The 27,191-nt window shown below is 48.4% G+C and overlaps 1 protein-coding gene across 1 annotated transcript in view; it reads right to left on the bottom strand.

Moving 5' to 3' along the window:
• LOC309359811 (metabotropic glutamate receptor 6-like) overlaps nucleotides 1–25,797 on the bottom strand; it is a 42,424-nt gene extending 16,627 nt beyond the window's left edge. The window contains exons 1-3 of the mRNA XM_081893960.1: nucleotides 25,696–25,797; nucleotides 8,785–9,299; nucleotides 1,050–1,266 (exon numbers count right to left, since the gene is read on the bottom strand). Coding sequence (XP_081750086.1) covers nucleotides 1,050–1,266; nucleotides 8,785–9,261 — 694 coding nt within the window. The 5' untranslated portion in view covers nucleotides 9,262–9,299; nucleotides 25,696–25,797. The remainder of the gene's footprint in view (nucleotides 1–1,049; nucleotides 1,267–8,784; nucleotides 9,300–25,695) is intronic.
• Between the last annotated feature and the right edge of the window lie 1,394 nt (nucleotides 25,798–27,191).

The raw sequence follows: 27,191 nt of genomic DNA on the forward strand, positions 1-27,191 counted from the left end.
TTCAGATATAGCTATATAATCCCTAGTGTAGTAAGTTAAGACCTTTGGAGCAGGCATTTTCAAAAAAAAGTTTTTTATGAACCGCCCTGGTAGGGCAAAACAAAAAAAATTCCACACGAAAGCTCATACCAAGAACTAACTTAGTTGGTCTTTAAGGTGCTACTGGAAGGAATTTTTTTTGTTTTGACTATGGCAGACCAACACGGCTACCTATCTGTACCTAGTAGGGCAGTAATTGTTGCTTTTTGACACACCCCCCCCCATGATGGAACCCGGGGTAAACCACCCCCCTTCCTACACCCCTGCCTGGCCCATCCTGGTGGCTCCCGTGTGGCTGCTATCCTAGGCAGCTGGCCCCCATTTGCAATCTCACCTGCTTGTTCCCTCCCTAAGCTTCAGTTGGGCACAAACAGCTGCATGACGATATCTTTTCTTAGATAAATATTCTCTGACTATATAAACTCAGGTGGGTATGGGGAACTAGACTCCTGCTTTTATGCCCATGACTGGCAGGTGTCTTCTCCCCCTCCCCACAAACACTCCAGAATGTCAGGCATAATTATTGCACCCATGGGGGTTTGGCCAAGGGCCCATCAACACTCAGTGCTTTTTTTGTGACGGTACATGCTGGGATGCTGCCTCTTCCTCATCACCACCATCCTATTGCCACTGCTTCCCCACCTGCCTGCTAAATCCCCTCTCACCTTCCCCCCCCCCACTCTGTCCTCCTCTGCTACGGCCACTTCCTGGACCGTTTTACGATCATCCTTGAAGGCACTGTTTCTGCTTGTCCCTTCTGCTTGCCCTGTGCTTTCTGAGCACTTTTGCCTTTGCCCCGCTGCTTCCTCCTGGAAAACCCTCTTTGGTGCTCAATCGGAGCAGACAGCAAGCTGCAGAAAACCGGATTGCCATTTGTTCCGATTCAGCGCCAAGCCGCAGTTTCTCCTGGAGGAAAGTGGCGGGTCAAGCGGAAAGGCCTCTCTGGGTTCAGCTCCTCCTGGCTCTGCTGCCCCCCCTCCACCTCACCCGTCAGGTATCCTCTGGCTCACCAGCCTCGCGGGAGATTTGCATGAAGGCATCAACACCGCTCTCGCCGTAGTTGCCCTCGGAGGCCAGCGTGGAGACGTAATTCCAGCCCATTGCTTTGACAATGTCCAGCATGGCCTGGGCCTGGTAGGAGTCCGGAGGAACCACGCGGGAGAAATAATCGTAGCGGTTGCTGTCACTGAGCTCAGGCGCCGTGGAGGCGTAGCTGATCTGGGGTATCTGGAGGGGTGGAGACAAGAAGAAGAAGAAGAGTAGTAGTTTGGATTTGATATCCCGCTTTATCACTACCCTAAGGAGTCTCAAAGCGGCTAACATTCTCCTTTCCCTTCCTCCCCCACAACAAACACTTTGTGAGGTGAGTGGGGCTGAGAGACTTCAGAGAAGTGTGACTAGCCCAAGGTCACCCAGCAGCTGCATGTGGAAGAGTGGGGAAGCGAACCCGGTTCACCAGATTATGAGTCCACCGCTCTGAACCACTACACCACACTGGGAATAGCTAGGTGCTGTTACATTGTCCTACCCTAATGATGCTACAGACTTGCTCTCAGGCCTCTCTAGGCCTGTAATATCCTTCCCTTCTCCATTAGAATCACAGAATTAGAGTTGGAAGAGATCCCCAAGACTCATCTAGTCTGACCCCCTGCAATATGGGAATCTCAACTAAAGCACCCAGGACAGGTGGCCATCCAACCTCTGCTTAAAAACCTCCAAGGAAGGAGGGTCCACAAGCTCCCAATATTCCGTTCTCAAACAGCTCTTCCCGTCAGAAAGTTATTCCTGATGTTTAGTTGGAATCTCCCTTCTGGTAACTTAAATCTATTGGTTCATGTCCTACCCCAACATCAAGAGCACGAGAAAACAAGCTTCTTCCCTCTTCCATGTGACAGCCCTTGAGATATGTGAAGATGAGAGTACCCCTAAACATTTTTTTTTTAGAAAAAAAGCACTGAGTGCATGTAACATAAACCTAATAAAATATAAAAATATGTAAATTATTACATATGAATTGACCCTTACAGATAATGGGCTGCTGTACTTTCCAGTGGCCGAACAGAGCAATTCACAAATATGCTAACCAAAGGTAAAGGTAAGGGACCCCTGACAATTAGGTCCAGTTGTGGCCGACTCTCAGGTTGTGGTGCTCATCTCACTTTATTGGCCGAGGGAGCCGGCTTACAGTTCTGGGTCATGTGGCCAGCATGACTAAGCCGCTTCTGGCTAACCAGAGCAGCACATGGAAATGCTGTATACCTTCCCGCTGGAGCGGTACCTATTTATCTACTTGCACTTTGACATGCTTTCGAATTGCTAGGTTGGCAGGAGCAGGGACCGAGCAACGGGAGCTCACCCTGTCACGGGGATTAGAACCACCAACCTTCTGATCAGCAAGTCCTAGGCTCTGTGGTTTAACCCACAGCGCCACCCACGTCCCTCTAACCAAAGGTTAGCCAATCAGTATTTTAATACTGTATTTTAAAATGGTTGCTACTCACCCTGGAACCTCATTATGAAGGGTGAGTAAGAAACCTATATAATAGTAATAGTAACAACAACAATTCTATGGGGTACTATCATTGTCATGCCAAATTCCAGAGCAGATTGAAGCATCTATATGTCACATGGGAAACACAGTGTTTCTAGTCTGGCCCCAGTGTGCACACTTAATACCCAAGCTTTGTTATCATAGAATTGAAAAGGATGATTCACTTGAAACAGGAAACCAAGTACCAGCCTATAAATATGTATTGTCAAAACAATTCCAGACTAGTGGAGGAAACCATTCAAACCCAAAGATGCTGTAACAGGGCAATGAGGTATGTGAGTCTCAGTTCTAGGTTCTGGAATATGCTTTCTTTTTCATATGCACTGCATTCCCTAGCTGCTAGCAAATGAGATCAGGAAAGCTTCCAGATTAGCCCCTTTCTTTCATATTGCCTTTTCCCCCTCTCAAAGAATGAAGATTACATCATGATACTCCTCTTCCAATCCAGTGTTTTCTGCATCCCCCCCCACACTTTAAGGGGGTTTTCAGGGACGGGGTTGCATTAAAGCATAATTGCAGCACCTGCCTGCTAACTGTAGGCAGTCAAAATGCTATTGAGGCTTTTAACTACTGTGCCTCTAATTAAAAGCTTCCTCTTTGTAGGATCTGCGCTTTTTATCACTTCCTGTTCACTGCTGCCAGGTGGTTAGAGATCAATTGCTCCTTAGGTAAAGGGTAAAGCACCCCTGACCATAAGGTCCAGTTGTGGCTGACTCTGGGGTTGCAGCGCTCATCTCGCTTTATTGGCCAAGGGAGCCGGCGTACAGCTTCCGGGTCATGTGGCCAGCACGACTAAGCCGCTTCTGGCGAACCAGAGCAGCTCATGGAAACACCGTTTACCTTCCCCCTGGGAATCCCCGTCGCGGGGATTCAAACCGCCGACCTTCTGATAGGCAAGTGCTAGGCTCTGTGGTTTAACCCACAGCGCCACCCACAGAGACCCTTAATTGGTAGGTAGCTTCTGTTTCCTGCCTAGTGGTGGTGCAGTTAATAAACCAGTTTCTTTTCTTTTAAAGAAAAATAGTTATTTTGCTATAAAAGAAAAATAATAGTGAAAGGAAGCCTGTAATTAAAGCTTTCCCTGCATAACAGTAAAAAGAACCTGACGTATTGAGGGGCAGTGCATCACAAAACTTCCAGCTGTGTAGAACAGGAAGGAATAAAATGAGCAGAATGTGAAAAGAAGAAGCTCCCAATTAACATTACAGGGGACATTGGTGGATATCACTCAATTGCAAGTAAACGTTTGAGAAAGATTTTGACCATGGGGAAGGAGATTGCCATTTAACATAGTGCCATGTGGACATAGTGCACAATCCCTCTTCCAGCTGATGGCAGAAGTTAAAGGGCCTGTAGCATGGAAGCAACCTGAGAGGCTGTGCAGCAGGCCAGGCATAAGAAAAATAGCTGCCGGAGCTACCCTGATAGAAGAGGACTGAGAGTTGGGTTTAGAAGATGCAGGCGGCTGCAGTTCAAAACCCAGATCCATGATGAAGCTCAATGGGTAATGGTCAGCGATGCTGCGAGATGTAGCCCAAACCATTTGGAGAGCAGCAGGGTGGGGACAGCTGGCATATATCCTAGCGCTGTTGTGCTTGTCTGTGGATAATTATTACAGAAATGCTAAATGGGAAATGGAAGGCAGAGATTAGAGTGGTGTTTTATACCAGATTTTGGGGGCAGTGTGAGGAAACTGAGGGCAGAGGGCATCCAACAGAACTGAGCTGATCATCCTGGCTCTTTCCCAATTCCAACCCACGTCTCCTGGATCGTCTCCCAATCTTTGAGGCAGATGGATCCCAGGACTCCTTGTTCCCCTCACCAAAATCCAGTTTCCCAGTGAGAATGCTGGTTTCCATTATCCTGCCCCCCACCCACTGCCATCCTCCTCTCCTAGCTGCAGCAAATTGTCCCATTTCCCTTTCCACAGCATGTCTCTGCTTCCCGCCCTCGCTGGGTCTGTGAGAAGCCCCATTAAAGCGATTAGTGATGGGGATTAGAGGGGTTTTAGCAAAATGAGCAGCAGCAGCTCCAGTCAGGGACAGCTGAGGCTGGGGAAGGAGCGGGGGGGGGGGGAGTTTGCAAGGCTGCGGCTGCTCAGCAGGACCCATGTGCGGAACAGCACATTTACCGAGATCTGCATAGCAAGAATGTGGACAAGGCAGGCAGGTCTGCATCTCAGTAATAATCAAAGGTAACACGATGACCAAGTACAACAATGCAATGTCAATATAAACTCTTTATATAATCTATACAGAACACTGAACAATATGAAATATAGGAAATATGCACTCTCTGCAAAACCAAATAAACAGAATTCTTCTAAATCTCCGAAAGTCACAGAATCTTGATGGATTCTCTTGAAAACATAGAACCAAATAAACATAAATCTTATAGGTCTCTGAAAGTCCTTGTGGGCTATGCAAGTCTCTGAAAGAAGCACTGGGTCAGATTCTTATTTGGAGGAAACAAGCCGTAGTGCTTTGTTTTATCACGTGCAACACTGCCCAAGTGTCATCATTTCAATAATTCAATTGCAGTTTTTGAAGCATTTCTGTACCCTTCTGCTGTGCTGAAGAAGAATTCCATGAAACAGTGGGTATATCTGGAATCACTGTTCACTACGTCTGTTTGAGGACCACTTCGGCAGCACTGTTTATTTGGTTTTGCAGAGAGTGCATATTTCCTATATTTCATATTGTTCAATGTTCTGTATAGATTATATAAAGAGTTTATATTGACATCGCATTGTTGTACTTGGTCATCGTGTTACCTTTGGATATTACTGATATTTGCTTGCAACACAGGGGTTTAACTGTTAAGTTTGCATCTCAGGCTCTTTCCCCTGTGAGCATCCTTCAGGACTCCCTTGTGCTCATCATTTTTGGGTGTGTCTTGCCAAGTCACATGGAGGGAGCAGCAGGTCCCTATAGCCCCTGGGCCCTCCTTTGCGGTTCTCAGCTCCTGCAAACTCAAGAACACTTGATACAAATTGGTTGCTCCTTGGGGCTGGTACTAGTTATCAGACATTAGTTCTAACCATCTAACTATCTGTTGCCCGGCCAACTCTTTCCCTGCCTGTCCCTGGCATGCGGTCCCTAGAAGGTTGCTTTTGGGGAAGTGTGGCCCCCAGGCTGAAAAAACGTCCCCCACCCCCACTCCTAGACATTTTGCTGACCTTTAAAGCCCTAAACAGCCTCGGTCCTGTATACCTGAAGGAGCGTCTCCACCCCCCATAGTCCAGCCCGGACACTGAGGTCCAGCACCGAGGGCCTTCTGGCGGTTCCCTCATTGTGAGAAATGAGGTTACAGGGAACCAGACAGAGGGCCTTCTCGGTAGTGGCGCCCGCCCTGTGGAATGCCCTCCCTTCTGATGTGAAGCAAATAAGCAGCTATCTTCTTTTTTAAAAGACATCTGAAGGCAGCCCCGTTTAGGGAAGTTTTTAATATTTAATGCTGTCTTGTTTTTTTTAACACTTGATTGGGAGCCGCCCAGAGTGGCTGGGGATACTCAGCCAGATGGGCGGGGTATAAATAATAAATTATTATTATTATAGTGTGTTTTTACATGAATAGAATGTGTGCTTTTCTTTAAAATGCATCTCTGGGTTATTTGTGGGGCATAGGAATTCGTTCATATTTTTTCCCCAAAATATAGTATGGCCCCCCACAAGGTCTGAGGGATAGTGGACCGGCCCCCTGCTGAAAAAGATTGCTGACCCCTGGTGTGGGGAAAGGCCCCCATGGATAAACATGCAGGTCCATTGCATTGCGTTCATGCACCTGGCTACGAGCTCCATGACCCCAAAGTTGCAACAGGGCAGCACCTTCCTTTGATGTTGTGCAAAATGTCACAAAATAATGAGCAAGCTTCCAGGTTCCGCAGAACGCTTCATTGGGCTGGAGGTTAAGGGAAACAAGGGGGGGGGGAGATGTGTGTGGTGCAGATGCCCCAAAGTCCTGCAGTTTGTAATGGTTTTAAGGTGGTGTTCTGGTGGTGCCATGCTCCCTGCCACACTCACTTATCTGCCTTGCAACTATTGCCCACCCTTCCACCCAAGCCCACCTCCCTTGCCCCTTTTACCAGCCCTGCAAGTTCTAGCTTCCCTCCCTAGGCAGCTGCTAAGCACCTCTGCCAAATCTGGCGTGTCAGGGAAAAGCCATCTGTCCTACAGCTCAAACTGACCCTGCTACCCCCCACCACCCCAGAGACTCCCAGCTGAGTATAGTTAAAAGGTCAGGCGTGTGTTTATGTGTGACTGGGCTACTCATCCATGATCAAGTGCTCAGGGAGGCTTGCCTCAATTTCTCTCCACTTGCAGGGCTCCTGCTGTGCTTTTAGGTGCAGCGTGACAGCCAAAAATTCCACAGGTGAATCTCTCCCATCATCACATTTCATGCCAGGAAGGACTTTGGCTGCTGGTGTTCTGCCTCATGGGTTAAAGGCACAGGAGTTGAGTTAAAAAGGGATGGTAGTCTTTAAGGTCTGGTATCAAATGCTCGGTACCATTGCTTTTCTCCCCATCTTTGCTGGAGAAAATGAACGTTCAGTCCCCAACCTATGCAAACTCTCCTCTCTGATGTATTTGCAAATATAAAAGTTCTGTACTTTTAAACCTCTTTAGCTACCATAACTATGTGGCTATGAAGTGCAAGAGCAGTAAGGGTGAAAAGGAGGAAGCCATGAGAAAGGGAGAAGTTCCCAAATAAATTTAGACATTTCAGTCCTGTTATTCAAACACATCTCCACAAACATGAGGACTAGGAACTTTTAAAAAACACGAATGCCAAAATTCTCAGGCACCCACATTTCGGGCAGCATCAGACATGTGTACACAAGACATCAGTTTTTAGCGGGCACGCTCTCTCTCTCTTTCTCCTCCATTCAGAAAAGCTCTCTCAGCCTTGTTCTAGATGTTGTTGAACTTCAACTTCCACTATTCACGATGACCATTGGCCATGCTGGCTGGAGCTAATGGGAGTTGGTGCCCAACAACATCTGAAAGGCCACAGATTCCCCATTCTTGGTCTAGTAGCAGTTGACTGTCACTTTGATAGAGATGTTTCTCCCTTCTTAGGACCGGAACAGTGCCTTCTGGTTCTTAAACTGAGTGTGCTGACTTCTGAGCAGTTGGAATGTTTCTGAACACCCAGTAACACACATCACCTAACATACCCTCCAAGTGTCCCTATTCTCCAGGGACGTCCCTGATTCAGAGAAGCCGTCACGGTTTCTGATTTGATCCTGCTTTTCCTTAGAATGTCCCTATTTCCATTAGAGAAATGCGAGAGGGTATGGAGTTATCTGACCCCTGACTGTCTGAAGACAATCCTGTAAAGGGAAGGTTTTTTTCTGTTTAAAGTTTTGTTATGTTTTATATATGTTGGAAGTTGCCCAGAGTGGCTGAGGCAACCCAGTAAGATGTGTGGGGTATAAACAGTAAAATTATCAGTATGGAATGGGATGTCCCTACTTTCATTGGACAAATGTTGGAGGGTATGAGCTAAGCTGATCGCCGAAGAATTGATGCTTTTGAATTCTGGTGCTGGAGGAGACTCTTCAAAGTCCCATGGACTGCAAGAAGATCAAATGCATCCATTCTGAAGGAAATCAGCCCTGAGTGCTCACTGGAAGGACAGATCCTGAAGCTGAGGCTCCAAGACTTTGGCCACCTCATGAGAAGAGAAGACTCCTTGGAAAAGACCCTGATGCTGGGAAAGATGGAGGGCACAAGGAGAAGGGGACGACAGAGGATGAGAAGGTTGGACAGTGTTCTCGAAGCTACCAGCATGAAAGTTTGACCAAACTGCGGGAGACAGTGGAAGACAGGAGTGTCTGGTGTGCTCTGGTCCATGGGTCATGAAGAGTCGGACACGACTAAACAATAACAACAATGGCTAAGAAGACCTCATTTCAATATACGGAAGCCAGAGAACTATTACAACCAGTCAAAGGTTGTAGGTTGTGTTGACAATTAGGTGCTTTCTTCTTTTGCTTCAGAAGCTGTGAATTATGTGAGTTTGGCTCCATGTTGGGCAAAAGATTCCTATACTGTGGGGGTTGGACTAATGACCCTTGTGGTCCATTCCAACTCTGCAATTCTATGATTTCCCCCCATTCCTACCCTGCCCCCCCATAGCTGTTCTGCCTTTTCTGGGGAAATGCCATTTTTAAGTCCTGCCCCTCTACTCACGGCAAAGAGGCGAAGCACGTTGGCCACCATGATGGACACAGAGCTGGCAGAGGCTCCAATGACAGCCACCACCCGCTCGGGCTTGGCAATGATGGGTGGCTCCCCGTTGGAGCAGCGCACGCCGGAAGTGTCCTTCTGGATCAGGGCCTGGACAAACGTCAGCGACTGCTCCAAGGCGTAGGTGTCGCGGGAGCAGGTGTCCAGGATGCGAGCGCCCAGCGTCATGTTGGGAAGCAGGTCGGGGTCACTGTTGATCTGGTCCAGGGCGTACAGCATGGCCTCCATCCGATGGATCCCCTTCTCTTTCTTTACTTCCCCACACGGCACTCCAGCGGGGCCACGGGAATGGACGGGGAACAGCCCTCCCAACGTGATGTCTCCTTCTATCTTGATCGAGTCTGCTTGCGTAGCTGCTTGGCTGCATCTCAAGGTCCACAGTGACCATAGACAGAGCAGCAGGAAGCCGGCTGGGTCCATGTTGGGTTGTCTTGCTGGGACGCTGGGAGGATTACGGTCTGGGTTGGGAAGAAAGAAGAGTTAGGAGAGGGAGCAGGGTAGGGTAGTCCATCAGAGGGACATAAGGCCGCTGTTCATGTATGTCACCACAGCAGCAAGAATTCTTGTGGCGAGGAAATGGAAAAATGAAACAATATCGACAATTACAGATTGGCAGATACTCGTGTTAGAATATTTACAACTAGCAAAACTGATGAGAAGAGTTAGAGGAGTATTGAACCAGAAAATATTTGGAGAATGGAGAATATTTAAGGATTATATAAGATCGTATTGTACCAATCACACCATATTGGCAGAACTTGAGTGATACTTGTAAACACAACAATTACCGTTTGTGGAGTAGACTGGAACAATATTAAAGAATATAAAACTGTGGGGGGGGGGGGGAATGACGGTATAAACAGTACAATGAAAATGATGGGAAGACTCATTTTGTCAGAAGTCTTTTTTAAGTGTTTAATTAAGTATTAATTAGGAATATATTTTTTTATGTACGTAAATTTGCTTTTTCTTCTTTCTTTCTTTTCTTTTATTTTTTCTTAATTGTTTTTTCTTTAATTTTCTTTTTGTAGTATGAGATTGTAAATTCTTTGTATAAGTGTGTAATTTAAATTAATAAAGATTATTTTTTAAAAATAAAATCCCTTGGTTGAGTTCACATTTCGCCTTCACTGCAGTAACACAGGGGTGGGGAAGCTCACCCCCCAGGGCCAAATGTATGCCTCCAGGCCTTTCGCTCTCTCTGACCCTCAAGATTATTCCCAGGCTCACCTCTTCCTCCTCCTCCTCCTCCTCAGCCACAGCCCTTGTCCTCAGGCAATTCATCACCAGCCCCACTCTGCTAGGGTTGCCAATTTCAAAAAGTAAAAAATCCGGACACAAGCTTTTGGGGTTGGGGCAGAGATGTTGAGCTTTTTCTTTTTTTCTGAACCAAAGTTGTTGGGCTTTGCCCCCAAAGAATGTTCTAGAGCTATTTTTAAGGGAATAAATCTACTCTTACGACATGGGTTACCATATTCCAGCAATTTTCGCCCGGACACAGCTTCCAACAGCCAAATCGTGGCTATGTCTGGTAAATTACAGACATATTGCAACCCTACACTCCGCACCCTCTTGGAGTATTTTTGCCTCACTATAATGTGTCTGTGCGGGACGCGGGTGGTGCTGTGGGTTAAACCACTGAGCCTAGGGCTTGCCGATCAGAAGGTCGGCGGTTCGAATCCCCGCGACATGGTGAGCTCCCGTTGCTCAGTCCCTGCTCCTGCCAACCTAGCAATTCGAAAGCATGTCAAATTGCAAGTAGATAAATAGGTACCGCTCCGGCGGGAAGGTAAACGGCGTTTCCGTACACTGCTCTGGTTCGCCAGAAGCGGCTTAGTCATGCTGGCCACATGACCCGGAAGCTGTACGCCGGCTCCCTTGGCCAATAAAGTGAGATGAGCGCGCAACCCCAGAGTCGGCCACGACTGGACCTAATGGTCAGGGGTCCCTTTACCTTTAATGTGTCTGTGAACTCTGAGAATGCTTTTGCACTTTTCGGGGTGGAGGCTGGAGTGTGTGTGTGTGTTTAGAAACTACCCTACATTACAAAGGCAAACGTTTCTCTTTTTTCCCCTTTCTTTTTTTTATTGACTTAAGAAAATTATACAGACAGCAAAACGAAGAAGTCTAAGTTAACATTGCCTTCTACCGCTAAGAAATAATAATAACTATTACAGTAATGAAAATACTAAAAATACATTGACTTCCCCTTTTGAACTTCTATTCTGGTTACAATATATTACTATTCTATAAGAATCTATTCTATCCTTTGCTGTCCCATATATTATTTTATTTCCCAAATTCAACCTAACCCTCCCCTCCTTCCCACTGTTTCCCTTCACCTGTGTGAGATCTTCCTAACATATTTTTTTAGTTGCTTTAACAAAATATAATAACATGAAAACTGATAAATTATAATTACTTCTTTTGTCCATACACGCTTAACAATTGCCTATTATGAGTTCTACTTTAACACCATATTTCTTCATGTATTCCCCTATGCATTCCCATTCTGTATATAATTTTTGATTGATGCCGTCATTTTTGCTATCTCGGCAAACTCACAAGTCTTAACTTGCCATTCTGTCATTTGTGGTACCTTTTCTGTTTTCTAATATTTTGCCATAAGTATTCTTGCGGCTACGGTTATATACAAAAATATATTCCTTTTGTCCTTGGGTATGTCGTTTGTTAATAAGCTCAATAAGTATGACTCTGTTTTTTTTAAAAAAAAATAGAGCTCCTGAGGCTCTCTTTGATCTCTTCATGTACCTCGTTCCAAAATTGTCTTACCACCTTACACCCCCACCACATATGGCAAAAGTTTCTATTCCTTGCTCTGCGCACTTCTTCTTGTCCCACCTGCCATCACTCTTTTGTGGCCCCTGGAAGGCTGCTTGGAAGGCAATGTGGCCCGCAGCCTGAAAGAGTTGTCCCCACCAGTGGCCTAGCGTGGGTTGTCAGCACCCGGGGCAAGGCAAGTAATTTGCACCCCCTAACCCGTGGATTTGTGCTCCCTAACCCTAACCCCCAGATGTTGCGCCTGGTGCGCCCCCCACGCTACGCCACTGGTCCCCACCCAACTTGCGGCCAAAGCTAAGAAAACCAGTGAGAAAGGAAGGCGCTTAAAAGGGACGGGAGGGAAAGGAGGGAGCGAGGAAAAGGCAGAGAGGGAAAGCTGCAAGGAACGGCTCTCTAAAAGCTTTTCCTAGTACCTGACCCAAGACACAGAAGGGCACTCTTTCTCAGCTGCTTCAGCTCTGAAACAAGAGATACAGCTCCGCTTTGGGATGAAATGAGGCCACTGGGGAGGGAGGGGCTCTCTGTTTTCTAGCAATCCCAGACAAATCTGCCTCTGTTTGCCTACCCATCTCCCCTCCCCTCTTTCTGTGGCAGGCGGGGCTGGCCCTACCCTGAGGCAGAGTAAGGCAGTTGCCTCAGGTGACAGGTGCTGGGGTCCAGGAGGAGTGGCAGTGAGGGGTTGGCCCCTTAAACTAGTTTGCTGCCCTCTGGTGGGGTGGCACAGCGTTCTTGGAAAAACCCCTGTCCCATTGACTGCACACACAGCATACATTTAATAATAATAATAATAATAATAATAATAATAATAATAATAATAATAATATTTATTTATACCCCACCCTTCCTGGTTTAAAAACCGGGCTCAGGGCAGCTAACAGCAGATATAAAACATTGATTTAAAATGTGACTTAAAAACAGCATAAAATACAACATAAATGCAGCATCAGTGACAATAAAATACAAAAATTCAGGGTTTTTTTGGGGGGGGGGACCCCAATCAGTAAACATCAAATGATCACCAGGGCTAACTGGCCAAGTTGGTCCTACTAGGGCCAGTGAGGAGACCAGGGAAGAGTTTAAATGTGGGGTCCCAGAAGGGTTTCTTCATAGAAAGGGAAAGGGAAAAGGGAACAGAATATCAGGCTAATTCAAACTGAAGGCCAGGCGGAATAGCTCTGCCTCACAGGCCCTGCGGAAGGAGATCAAGTCCTGCAGGGCCCTAGTCTCGTGGGACAGAGCATTCCACCAGGTCAGAGCCATCACTGAAAAAGCCCTGGCCCTGGTAGAGGGTAGTCTGGCTCCTTTAGGGCCCGGGACCTTTAAGCTATTATTATTCATGGACGGCTTCCACCTGAAGAATTATGGGAACTATAACTTGTTTCTCACAAAGCTACAATTCCCAGCACCCTTAAACTACTATTCCAAATATTCTTTTTTTGGGGGGGGGGGTTGGACAACAACTCCCATCCCTGACCACTGGGTGAGATGGCTGAGGAAGATGGGCGTTGTAGTCCAACAACACCTGAGGCCTCAGGGGTGAAGGAAAGCCATGGTGGAGAATGCCATCCCATTGCCAGTACCGGGACTAAATTTAGCTGGCTGGTTGGCCGGCTTCAGTCCATAGAAATTGGAGGGGGAACACTCGATGGTATCGTTTGCTGCACAGTAAGCCCCACGTAAGATTGCTGCCTGAAACACTTATGCCAAAGAGCCCAGAATGGCTCACAAAAGACCTTTAACAGCAATGCAACCATTTTTTTAAACAATTTGACCACAGCAATAAAAATAGCAAGGGAGTCATACAACACTAAGGTACAAGAAAAATATTTATTTAAAAACGCAACCACCATCAAAAATAATATAATGGCAGCAATTAAAACCACCTTGAAAAGGAGGAACCATTTATGACCCTAAAAAGGAAGCTTTTGACCATCTTAAAGAAGGCCATTAGAGACACTTACCATATTGGCCTGAATATAAGCTTCACTTTCCCCCCAAATTCTGACCGTGAAAAGTTAAAGTGTGGCTTATATTCATGACTTTCCAGTATGCAGCCAGGAGCAGCGAGGAACGGAACGGCTTATATTTGGGTATTTTTTCTTTCTGTCCCTCCAATTTTAAAGGTGCGGCTTATATTTGGATGAGGCTTATATTAGGGCCAATACAGTATCTCTCTCTTACTGTGTTTTAAAAAGCAGGCTTGTTACCTGTAGTTACAGCCATACAATTCCCAGGAGATGCCAGGGATTGAACCTGCGCCCTTCTGCACGCAAAGCAGACGCTCTGCCACGGAGCTATAGCTGTTCCCCCATTGTATGACTGCAAGTAACAAACCTTTCTGAAAGCACAAAGGAAAGAGGGTTCTGGTTCTGCAGTGGGTAATTCTGCGCTGGGGTTGAAAGGAGAATTTAAAAGAAGGCAAAAGCTGCTACTGTCTCTTACATCACTGCCCCTTGCATTTTGGCTCCACCACTGAGTCTAAGCTTCTGCACCGCAGGAGACCAAGGCAGCCCTAAAGTGCTAAACATGCCTTCTTCAACCCTGCCAGTTAGTGTCTCCTTATGTGCACTTCCCATAGTTCTGTTTCGGTGCACATGAGCAGCAGTGGAGCAATCAGAAAAAGGTACTCTTTGGAGCAGGGCCGACCCACCCATGAGGCAAGCTGAGGCGACTGCCTCAGGCAGCAGGATCCACAGGGGCAGCAGACCCTGATGTTCATCTTTATCCCTCCCCCTTGTTCCTGCTAATAATAATAACAATATTTATACTTTACCCATCTGGCTGGGTTTCCCCAGCCACTCTAAACATAGTAAAACCTCAAACATAGGAGACAACTCCAGGGGGCCGTGGGTGCTTGGGCACCCTTAATAATATACAGTGGTACCTCATGATACGAATGGGATCCGTTCTGGAGCCCTATTCGCATCCTGAAGTAAATGTAACACGCGTCTGCGCGTCTGCGTGTGCGCGGGTCGCGTTTCGCCACTTCTGCGCATGCGCATGACATCATTTTGAGCGTCTGCACATGCGCAAGCGGTGAAACCCAGAAGTAACACACTCTGTTACTTCTGGGTCGCCATGGAGCGCAACCCGTAAATACCTAACTTGAAGCTACTTCAACCCGAGGTATGACTACATAGTGGTACCTCGGGTTAAGAACTTAATTCGTTCTGGAGGTCCGTTCTTAAGCTGAAACTGTTCTTAACCTGGAGCACCACTTTAGCTAATGGGGCCTCCTGCTGCTGCCGCGCTGCTGGAGCACGATTTCTGTTCTCATCCTGAAGCAAAGTTCTTAACCCGAGGTACTATTTCTGGGTTAGCGGAGTCTGTAACCTGAAGCTTCTGTAACCTGAAGCATCTGTAACCCGAGGTACCACTGTAATTGTGGGGGCTGAGCACCCGCAAAGCCAGTGGGAAAAGCCGAGAGAGAAGCAGCTCAGCTCCGTCCTCTGCTGCCAGTGAGCAAAGCACCTTTTTTCGACCAGGGACGTGAAGGCAGACTCTGAGTACGAACCCCTCGCCACGGAAAAGGGTGCCTCGCTGGCTGCGGAGAAGAGGAGGCGATGCCGCCAGCTGCTGCAACATAGATGTGCGACGTCACATGCACACACCTGCACGTAGTGTGTGTGACGTCACAGGTCCGTAGAAGACACCCACAATCCTGAGGGTGCAGTGGCGTAGCGTGGGGGTGCAGGGGGGCCGGCCGCACCAGGCGCAACATCTGGGGGTTAGGGTTACGGGGTGCAAATCCACGGGTTGGGGGCACAAATTACTTGCCTTGCCCCGGGTGCTGACAACCCACGCTACGCCACTGTGAGGGTGAGATGGCACCCCTGACCTCAAACATTAGAAACCTCCCAATACAGGGTTGTTGTCTAAAAGTCAGATAGTTGCTTATTTCCTTGACATCTGCTGGGAGGGCGTTCCACAGGGAGGGAGCCACTACCAAAAAGGCCCTCTGCCTGGTTCCCTATAACTTTACTTCTTGCAGTGAGGGAATGTTCCTTCAGCCCTTCTGCCCTGGCAGGGAGGGTGTTGCCATTTTGTGCCAAAATGTCTTGGCTGGCCCGGCTTCTGAGTGAGGTGTTTGGTCTTTGTTGCCACATGGACTCTGCCACCATTCCTGTCGACAGCCCTGTGCACCAGCAGGGGATGAGTGTGGTTGCTTGCCCAGATCAAGGATTCCACATGAAAGCTTGAGAAGTACCATATTTTTTGCTCTATAAGACTCACTTTCTCCCTCCTAAAAAGTAAGGGGAAATGTGTGTGCGTCTTATGGAGCGAATGCAGGCTGCGCAGCTATCCCAGAAGCCAGAACAGCAAGAGGGATTGCTGCTTTCACTGCGCAGAGATTCCTCTTGCTGTTCTGGCTTCTGAGACTCAGAATATTTTTTTCCTTGTTTTCCTCCTCCAAAAACTAGGTGCGTCTTGTGGTCTGGTGCGTCTTATAGAGTGAAAAATATGGTATTCAGTAAGGCAGTGGGAGGCAGAGGGTGAACCTCTGGGCCTGCAGCTGTGGTTGGGCTACAGCTCCCGTATTCCTGATCCTTGACTATGCTGGCTGGGACTGATGGAAGTTCAGCAACATCTGGAAGGATACAGGTTTCTGCTCCTTGCAATACAAGAATGCCATTACTCAGGGTACAAGTTTTGGGAAGTGAAAAGTGACTTTGGTGGGTGGGCAGATTCCTTGGACTGGACATGTAGGAAGGGTAATGAATTAACTGTAAGTTCTCTTGGGGAAAGTGGAAAGTTATTACACACTTTTAATGATATTTAAAAGGCAAAGGGACCCCAGACAACTCTGAGGTTGCGATGCTCATCTCGCTTTAGTGGCCGAGAGAGCCGGCGTACAGCTTATGGGTCATGTGGTCAGCATGACTAAGCTGCTTCTGGCGAACCAAAGCAGTGCACGGAAACGCCGTTTACCTTCCCGCCACAGTGGTACCTATTTATCTACTTGCGCTTTGACGTGCTTTTGAACTGCTAGGTTGGCAGGAGCAAGGACCGAGCAACGGGAGCTCACCCTGTCTCCTTTAAATAGATTTCAGCTGTTGGCTCTGCTGCTTTTATTCTGCAGTTTCCTTGTGGACTGTGGCTGCTTCCAGAGAACCTGTTTATTGTGCATCCATCCTGATTTGTTTGCACAAAGCTTGCAGGGAGTTTAAACGATGAAGGCTATTTGTCGTGCATTCATTCTGATCTGCTTGCAGGGGAAAAGCAAAGCTTCGTCCACAAACAGCACATTCATTGCTAGGGCAATTCCAGGGGGTTGTCTTCAATGCTAGCCCTACTCAACGCACACCTGCTGAAAGGAATAATCCTAACTTGCTTGTGTCCATTAATTTCAATGGGTCTACTCTGAGTAGGACTAGCATTGGATACAGCCATTTTCATAGGCACATCCATCAGATGCTTTCGTCTTGCTGTTGCCACATCCAATCTCATTTTTAAAACAACAACATCATCAACAACATTCTTTTATTTCTGCCTTATTCTCTGAACTTTTTGCATTCCTCTCCAGCAAAACCCATGCTCATGAATACTCATTCAGCTGCTGTTATTTTTTTTTGCAAAGTGCTTGACAGCAACATGATTGTGTACATGTACCCCACAGCAAGGCTGTTGTTCCTAGTGGAAATGAAAACACCTTCTCCATCTGTTACACATGAATGGGATGTTGCACTCAGATGGCATTGAAAAATCACTCATGGGAGAATCACGCCAAGGGTGAGGCCAAGACATTTGATTGCCTGGGGTGGAAAACCCCAGTGGGGATTTCCACTCATTCACACGGGGCAGAATCAGTTAGGAATATGCAGAAACACCAAACATTTAAAGCACACAACTTCCCCCCAAGATTACTGGGAACTATAGTTTCTTAAGGGTGCTGGAGGGGTGGCTCTGTGAGGGGTAAACTACAATTCCTGTGAATATTTGGAGGAAGCCATGTGCTTTAAGTGGGCTTTACATGTATGGGGTGTACGTTTGCTGGTCCACCTTGCCATCACTGTAAGCATCTTGGTTACAGCTTATAATTTTACTATAAATTTTGCCTCCTCCCGCCCCGTGAGCTGGCAAGAACTTCCTTGCTTTCTGCCTCCCCCTTCTTTCCTGACCAGAGTCCTGCCTGAATCCAGCAACCCCCATCACACTTGGCAGCCTCTGATCTGTTTAAAAAATAAATATACCAACTCTATTACTTGTGTGCTTGATTATATGGATTAATTGTGAATATTGTCTTGAAGTGCAAGCTGGATTTCGAAGGGGCAGAGGAACCAGAGACCAAATTGCAAACATGCGCTGGATTATGGAGAAAGCTAGAGAGTTCCAGAAAAACATCTACTTCTGCTTCATTGGCTATGCAAAAGCCTTTGACTGTGTCGACCACAGCAAACTATGGCAAGTTCTTAAAGAAATGGGAGTGCCTGATCACCTCATCTGTCTCCTGAGAAATCTCTACATGGGACAAGAAGCTACAGTTAGAACTGGATATGGAACAACTGATTGGTTCAAAATTGGGAAAGGAGTACGACAAGGCTGTATATTGTCTCCTTGCTTATTTAACTAATATGCAGAATTCATCATGCGAGAGGCTGGGCTGGACCATAAAGAAGGCTGATTGCCGAAGAATTGATGCTTTTGAATTATGGTGCTAGAGGAGCCTCTTGAGAGTCCCATGGACTGCAAGAAGATCAAACCTATCCATTCTTAAGGAAATCAGCCCTGAGTGCTCACTGGAAGGACAGATCCTGAAGCTGAGGCTCCAATACTTTGGCCACCTCATGAGAAGACTCCCTGGAACAGACCCTGATGTTGGGAAAGATGGAGGGCACAAGGAGAAGGGGATGACAGAGGACGAGATGGTTGGACAGTGTTCTCGAAGCTACCAGCATGAGTCTGACCAAACTGTGGGAGGCCGTGGAAGACAGGAGTGCCTGGCGTGCTCTGGTCCATGGGGTCACAAAGAGTCGGACACGACTAAACAACTAAACAACAACAAGAAGCAACGAATTGTCTTGTATTAACTCTATTGCTAACACTTTAAATTATTGCTACAGGAATTTAATTCAGTGTGTGGCCCCTGTGTCAAAGTATTATTGCAGCCCACTTGGTCTGAGAGGTTGGACGGCCCGGCTATAGGTGGTTCCTACAGAAGGCATGTTTGGGGCTTGAGTGTCCTTGGACACAATATGACTCTCCCCCAGAAATCTGCCTGACTCTCCGCTTGCAACTGCTCTCAGCGACGGCTGGGTGAGGAATGCTTCCTCCTGCCCGAAAGAGAGATGCGCAAAACAACAAAGCTCTGGTTACGTGAAACATATTCAGTAAACACACAAGACGTAACCGCCTGTACGTTTGAAAAAAATAACATACACTATTCATTGTACTGAATTGTAGATTTCAACAAAAGTCAGCAGCTACTACTATGCTATAAGATCCACTGTCCTGTGATATCATATATGAGTTTGTACTACTAATGAAGCCCAAGATGGCGAAACAAGGCTAATATTCCAGAAATTCTTGCCTTAGACTCTGTGAAAGGATTCTGTGGAACTGCAACAACCTTTCGTGTGGACTGTTGGACTCTATGAACAGACAGGTGGAATAGACACTTTCACATACAGTGGTACCTCTGGTTACGTACTTAATTCGTTCCGGAGGTCCATTCTTAACCTGAAACTGTTCTTAACCTGAAGCACCACTTTAGCTAATGGGGCCTCCTGCTGCTGTCGCACTGCCGGAGCACAATTTCTGTTTTCATCCTGAAGCAAAGTTCTTAACCCGAGGTACTATTTCTGGGTTAGCGGAGTCTGTAACCTGAAGTGTCTGTAACCTGAGGTACCACTGTATATGGATCTTATGCATAAACTGATTAGAGAATGAACTGATCCACTGGGTCTTCTACTTTGTTCCTTGAACTTTATGAGCTACTTTTGTCGAAATCTACAATTCAATACAATGAATAGTATATATTATTTTTTCAAACGCACAGCCGGTTACGTCTTGTGTGTTTACCAAAGAGAGAAGAGGCAGTCTGTGCCAGAGAATCCAAGGCTGGAATAGAATTATAGAATGAAAGGGTCCCATTGGGTCATCTAGTCCAACCCCCCCATGCGGGAATCTTTTTGCCCAATGTGGAGCTTGAACCCACAAACCTGACTTATAAGAGTTTCATGCTCTTACCAATTGAGCATAGAATAGAAGAGGGTTGGATCCCGGCTGCTCAGTTCCTCCCCTGCTTCAAAAGAAACTTCACCATTCTGAATACAGTGGTACCTCAGGTTTCATATACTTCAGGTTACATATGCTTCAGGTTACAGACTCTGTTAACCCAGAAATAGTACCTCGGGTTAAGAACTTTGCTTCAGGATGAGAACAGAAATCGTGCTCCGGCAGCGCGGCAGCAGCAGGAGGCCCCATTAGCTAAAGTGGTGCTTCAGGTTAAGAACAGTTTCAGGTTAAGTACAGACCTCCGGAATGAATTAAGTACTTAACCTGAGGTACCACTGTACAGTGCACACATTGAGGAGAACTACATACTTAAAAAACATTGTTTTTGATTTGTGTAGAAGAGTCAGGTTTCCCAAGAATTCAGAATAGTATGAGAAGGACTGAGAATTGGGGAAATAGGAATTGGGGAAGGGGCTGCAGGGACAGGGGAAAGGAAGGTGGAATGGCAAAAAGCTGGGCAGAGTGCTGAGCCTCATCCAAAGTCTGGCTGAACCCAGCACCCATCAGGATCTGCCTATATAATTTTCTGATTTCTCTTAAGTCCTAATTACTAGAAGCATTATTATTTACTACTACTACTACCACCACTGCTATGAAACCCCCCCAAATGAACAAGTCAGATCTGAATCCAGAAACAAGGACTGGAATCTGTCTGAAGAGGAGGGGGTGGAATTGGTAGAGGCTGAGAACTGAGGAGGGTGGAGATGGCTTTGCATGGGAGGAAAGGCAGCGGTAGCCACCCGGGGCTAAAGACCCTCAATATGGAATTGCGATTTCTGAGCGCTGTTTGTGTGTGTTATTTATTTACTTCCCTCTGTGACTGAAATGCAGCCGATTAAAGCTGAAAGTGGTCTCTCTCCCTCTCTCTCCCTCTCTCCGGGGAAAGGGGATTGGTGCCAGAGCCTGGACGGCTGGGATAATAGCACAGTACATTAGGCAGAGAGAAGGGAATGCATCTGCGGAGATCAGGCTGGGGCCAGGGGATGAAAATGGAGGGTCTCTTCTCTCCAAATAGGATTAAAAAGGAAAGAGGACGACTGGCCAGGCAAGGGGTGGGTGGGGGAGAGCTTGCCCCAGGGCAAGCACATTAGGGGGCAGATGGGAAGAGGGAAGCAGGATTTGGGGGCCTGCTCTCATGCACAGGCACCTCCCCAAAAAACACAGCAAACCTTTTCCCTTGCCTTCTGTGTTGGATCAATGGTCTCTTCCAACCCCACCCTCCCACACTCCTAGCCTGGGCAAGAACAACTGTCTGCCTAGCCTTGCCTACTTTGGGATACAGGAAGCAGGCCTCACGCCATCCAAGTTGGACCATCAAGCTCTGTATGGTCCACATCGACAGTGTGTGCTCCCAACTCTTCCTTGGCAGCTGCAGCTTGACGTTACAATTACTGGATGCCATATGATGCTAGGTGATTGACAAGTGGTTTTCCTTGCCCAGCTGGAAAGTGGACTCACAGTGGATTGGCCGCCACTGTCGATCTGGCTGGATCCAGCTTCCCCTCTCCTGGTCTACAGTGATTGGCAGTGACTCTCCCGAGGTTTGGACAAGTGTCTTTCCGAGTCCTATCTGTGGATGCCAAGGGCTGAACCGTTTGCAAGCCAAGCATGGACTCTTCCACTGAACCTCTCCTTTCTGGGCCCCTTCTATTGGGCTGATTCAGAGCAACTGATTTGCATTGGCTCAGTGCCTGCCCCGTTTGGTCCAGAGATGGCCGCCTTGGATCACCTGGATCGACTGCAACTGCCGCCTTGCATGGCATTGCACAGATATTGTCCAGGACTGAGGCTGGGGCAACAAGCCAGGAGAGAGGCCAACAGACCTACTGTTCAGCCAGTGCAGGCAGAACTTTGAGGCAGCCTGTAACATGGGGTGGGAAACCTCTGCCTCATGGGTCAATCTGGTTCTGCCAGAAGGGTCCAGCTTGGCCATGTCCCCCAAACCACACCTGCCCATCAATCAACTGATGTCACTGGGTGGCTTCAGCTGATGGGCTTGCAGGACTGGGGTTCAATCCTGCTGGGTGCTGCTTCCCCTGTGGGGAGCACGTTGGCAAAGCAGACACCCCCAACCCACCCCCTGCAGGTCAACTTTGACAGTTGGGCAGGACCGCCCACCTGTCCGTCACCTGACATGATCAAGATGTCAGATGATTGTCTGGCAGAGGCAGATGAAGATAAAATTGGAGTGCAAGGACACTTTCCAGCCAGGCAAAAACCCTCAAGGAGTGTGTGAATCAGGACTGATAGAGGGTGAGGACTGGGGAGACTTCCTAAAGCCAGGCATTTATTTCCTGGGTCTGAGGCCTCCTCACCCCTGGATGAGGCATTGCCAGTTCTCCTCAGGTTCAGCTCCTAAGAAGGGGCAGGATGCTAGAGCAGCAGCAGAAGAGGCTAACAGAAGCTGTAGGGAGCAAAGAACATCGCTTGGCAGGTTGAGGACAGAACCTGGCTGTGACTAGCAAGTAAGGGACAGGGCTGTTGGGCACCAAGGTAGAGTGAATAACAAAAGTGTTCAAGCTTCACAGGATACACCTGGCCCCTTTGGCTCTGAGCTGTCACCCTGAGGTTTTCCTTGTGGTGTGGTGGTTCAAGTGACAGACTAAGGCCTGGGAGAGCTGGGTTCAAATCTCCACTCCAGCCATGAAACTCACCAGGCAATCCTAAAACCCTAAAACTGTAGAGGGTCATCCTTGGCCAATCACTCAACCCCACCTTACAGGATTGTTGTGAAGACAAAATGGGAGGTGGAAGAACCCTGTGTGCCACCTTGAGCTCTTTGGAGGAAAGGCGGAATGTCAGTATACTAGCCTGAGAACCAGGCCCTGGTGTCGGAAGGAAGAGATCCAGTCCAGAGCAAGGACCAGCTGCTTTAGGGCAGAGCTGCGGAGCACGTGGCCCTCCAGAGCTCCCACCCTCCCTGACCATTGGCTCTGCTGACTAAGCCTGATGGAAACTGGAGCCCCACACTATCTGGAGGACCACGGGTCCCCACCCCTGCTTTAAAAGCATTGCAGAGGGTTTGGAGTAGATGCCCCATGGGGTCCTGTCAACTCTACAGTTCTATGATGTCTCTGATGGTCAAGACATGGCACCACTACCCAAACATGCCCTTCTATCTATACTTCCAAAGAGCCTCCCTTGGTCTTCTCCACATGACAGCCGACAAGGCGGGCACACTTAGGCAACGAAGAGGAATCTTTTAAGTCCTTTGACTTCTTTTAGCACGTTCTACCTTCTTGTTTTTGCTTCACCTCATAGAGCTGCTAGCTCAGATCCCCCGGTGCACAGCTGCCCTGAAAAACTCACCCAGTTTTTAATCCCTGAACGGCAGGCCTGTAGACTTCACTCTAGCAAAGTCACCCACTCTGAGTGTGCTCTCTTGCACCACAGCAGCGGCAGCAGCGATTGACTGATCATGTGTTTATAGGAGTATCTCACGACTCTCCCTATAAGAACAGAATGAAACAATGGATGCCAGAGATTTGACCCAGAGGATCCCTTAAGAATTTCAAAAGCTGGGAGATCATGCACAGTTTGGACATGATCAGAAACCTTTAAGAGGAAGGGCTGTAGCCCTGCAGGCGTAGAATTCTGTTTTGGCATGCAGAACGACCCGGGTTCGATTCCTGACAGCTCCAGGTAAAGGCTGGGACTTTTCCCTGCCTGGAACCCTGGAGAGCTTCTGTTGGGGCAGTTTTGAGTTGGATGGGCCAATGGTCTGACTCCGTATAAGGCAACTTCTTTGTGTTTTCTGTGTCATCGCAAGAGACCCTGCGGGTTGCTTCCCTTAGAGAGAGTGTGCTGCTTCATGGACCCTGCTAAAGATACCACCACACCAAGCAGCCCCTTGGGTTACTTGGACTCCTGGGCTAGGCCTGGCTTCTGGGACTTTGGCTACCAAAGGGATTGCTCTTTTCACTTAGCTGCCCTGAACAGGCTGCTTCCCCATGTGCCCTGCTGGCCTCTTTGAAATGATGGGCTCTTCCCTTCCGTTTTGCTGCCTTGCACCAGATCCCTTGAACCAGGCAGCACCTGCTCCACCAGCCTTTACACCAGAATTCAGCATGGTGGCTCCTGGAGGCCATTGCAGAAGCTGCTCTTTGCCTCTCAGTTTGTTCACCTGCAAAGTGGGCGCAATGATCACTCTCCCAACCAATTCGCTGGCTGAGTGACAGTGTGAGGTCTTTGTCTTTGTGTAGAGGAGGCACTGATCTCAGAGCTGATGTGGGGCCAGGGCCCAGCCTGTGCCCGACTTGGAAATATCCAAAATGGCACTTCCTTGTGCACAAATTATCTTTGAGCACAGCCCACTGGGAAGTTCTCTTGCACAAAATTATCTGACATGAACAGGAGCTGCACAAGAGCATTACCATGTGCAGTACATTGTCTCCAGTGGAACAGATCTGTCCTTCTCCCACCCTGTGGTCCAGTGGTGTGCGGTCAGTGGACTAGGGGGACTAGGCTAGTCTCCTAAATGTTCATGGTAAATTAGAGTATTAAAGTATTACAGCCTGGTGCCTCCTTCCCAAAGCCCGGGAAGCTTCTGCCCAGCTTAAGGGAGGAGGCACGATGCTCACGCACATCTCTGGCCCTAACTGTTCCCCTATGAAAAATCGCACCGCATGCCACTGCTGTGGTCTTTAATGCTTTCCCCCAATCCTCACCTCGTCCTTTGAAAAAGCCACTTCTGCTCTGCCCTGTAAGGCCCAAGAATAATAATCCTGCTGGCTTTGTTGTCCAAGTTAGGAAAAGCAAAGACCCATTTTCCTGCCATCTCTGTGCTTCTTTAACAGGGTAATTAATTGTAAAATGGGTTTGTGGTTAGTTGAAGGGAGGGTGGGGTTTGTTTTTCCCCATGCTTTTTTTGGGGGGGGTCTGTTTCATATATTCTATGTTCATAGAAGGTATAGAATCACAGAACTGTACAGTGGGAAGGGACCCCAAGGGTCATCTAGTCCAACCCCCTGCAATTCAGGAATCTCAATTAAAGCATCCATGCCAGATGGCCATCCAACCTCTGCTTAAAAATCTCCAAGGAAGGAGACTTCACAACCTCCAGAGGGAGACTGTCAAGCACCTCTTACTGTCAGAAAGTTCCCCCCCCCCCGATGTTTAGTCGGAATCTCATTTCTTTGTAATTTGTTGCCTTGCACTAAGAACAACAGTTGTGTAGAAGAAGGAACTCCCAACAGCCACGGCAGTTTCTTCTCCCCCCCCCCAAGCTGTTTCTATAACCCCTCACACCAAACAAACCTCACCTCTCGCTGCAATTGTTTAAGGAAAGGAGCCTTGTCCTGGAGGGAGGCGGCGTTGACTTGTTCAGAGGACTCAGCCCCAGCGTCGGGTTTAGAAAATAAAGCAAACGAAAGTGCCTCCGAGCAGGTACAGAGTGCATTTCCTTCACCCCTGAGTGATTCCACGGAGGGTTTCAGATCAGAGAGGGCAGCAATTCCAATCGCATCTGAACCCGCCGCGCCTCTTTGTCGTATAGAAATTAAACGGGGTCCTCTTTTGCATCTGGTGGGAACCGGCTTGACATTATTATCAGGGCTGTATATATCCCATTAAGTTGCGCTGAGAGTAGACCCATTGACACCAACGGACCTGAGGGAGTCACGTCCCTTGATGGCGACCGGTCCCTTCTGATCCGGGCTAACACTGCATGCATCCCGCAGAAGGCAGCGGCGGGAGGAAAGAGCTCTGCACACGCTCAGAGGCACTGCCTTTCTAGTGATCTCTTTTGCACTGGGGGTCCCTGGAGCTGAAGCGCCCCCCTCCCGCTCCTCTGCGCCCCCGCCGCCCTCTTCCTCCTACCTGACCCCGGGGTCCCCCGCCGGTGTCGCCTGCCCTCGGGGTCCCTGGCTCTGGCCGCCGTCTCCGCGCGGCATCTCGGGCTCCCCCGGGCTCGCCTGCGTCCCCAGGCGGCGGCGGGTGGCGCCTTGACGCCCCGTCTGCCCAGCCGCTGGGCGCCCGCTGGAATTAGAGATGGCAGCGAAGCGGCGGGCAGGGAAATCCGCTCGGAAAATCCTCGCGCTTTAATGCACCCGGCTTTGGAGAGGATTGGAGTGCAAATGGGAGGGGGGAACCCAGGACGGCGAATTCCGCCTCCCCCCCCCCCGCGCGCTCCCCATGCATTAAGTATGAGAGGGAGAGGGAGAGATCGGCTCCGTTCCTTCCATTCTAGCCTTTCCGAGTCCCCACCCCTCTCTTTCTCATCGCACACCCCTTTCCTGGTGTCTTTCTGCCTTTCTGCATCGCCTCTCCCGCTTTTCCTGCCTTCCTTTTTGCTGCGCAAGGGATGCTCTCAGGTAGGCAGGAGTGCGGGAGACAGGTGCGCCAGCGCGCATCCCCTGCTCTTCCCCAAGAACTTTGGGGCACGCCCACACCTTCCGGGAATCACTCCAGTCTAGCAAAGCTTAACTCTGCACCCTCCCAAGCCAGCCAACCGGAAGGGCCAGGGCATGGAAATGAGTATCAAAAGTCACACAATATATAAGAAACAGTTCTTTAAACAGCGCTTAATTGAGTAATGTTGTCCCCACCCCACCAACTGCCTCCTGTACATAATAAGGAAGTGTAATTTCAAGATGCTTGACTAGAATCTAGACAGTAGCTTGCTGGGAGGCTCAGTGTGGGCAGCAGGTCAGGCAGACCAACGCCCTTGTAATCTGGTGAACCAGGTTTGATTCCTGCTCCTCCACATTCAGCTTCTGGGTGACCTTGGGCCAGTCACACTTCTCTGAAGTCTCTCAGCCTCACTCACCTCACAGAGTGTTTGTTGTAGGGGGGGGGGAAGGGAAGGGAGATTGTTAGCCGCTTTGAGACTCCTTAGGGTAGTGAAAGGTCCGTATAGTTAAAGCTATGGTTTTCCCAGTAGTGATGTATGGAAGTGAGAGCTGGACCAGAAAGAAGGCTGATCTCCAAAGAACTGATGCTTTTGAATTATGGTGCTGGAGGAGATTCTTGAGAGTCCCATGGACTGCAAGAAGATCCAACCTCTCCATTCTGAAGGAAATCAGCCCTGAGTGCTCACTGGAAGGACAGATCCTGGAGCTGAGGCTCCAATAATTTGGCCACCTCATGAGAAGAGAAGACTCCCTGGAGAAGACCCTGATGTTGGGAAAGATGGAGGGCACAAGAGAAGGGGATGGCAGAGGACGAGATGGTTGGACAGTGTTCTCGAAGCTACCATCATGAGTTTGACCAAACTGCGGGAGGCAGTGGAAGACAGGAGTGCCTGGCGCGCTCTGGTCCATGGGGTCACGAAGAGTCGAACATGACTAAACAACAACAACAACAATTTCAGGACG

This window comes from Podarcis melisellensis (genome assembly GCF_964234715.1).
Source record: "Podarcis melisellensis genome assembly, chromosome: 17".
In the NCBI taxonomy this organism is placed as follows: domain Eukaryota; kingdom Metazoa; phylum Chordata; class Lepidosauria; order Squamata; family Lacertidae; genus Podarcis; species Podarcis melisellensis.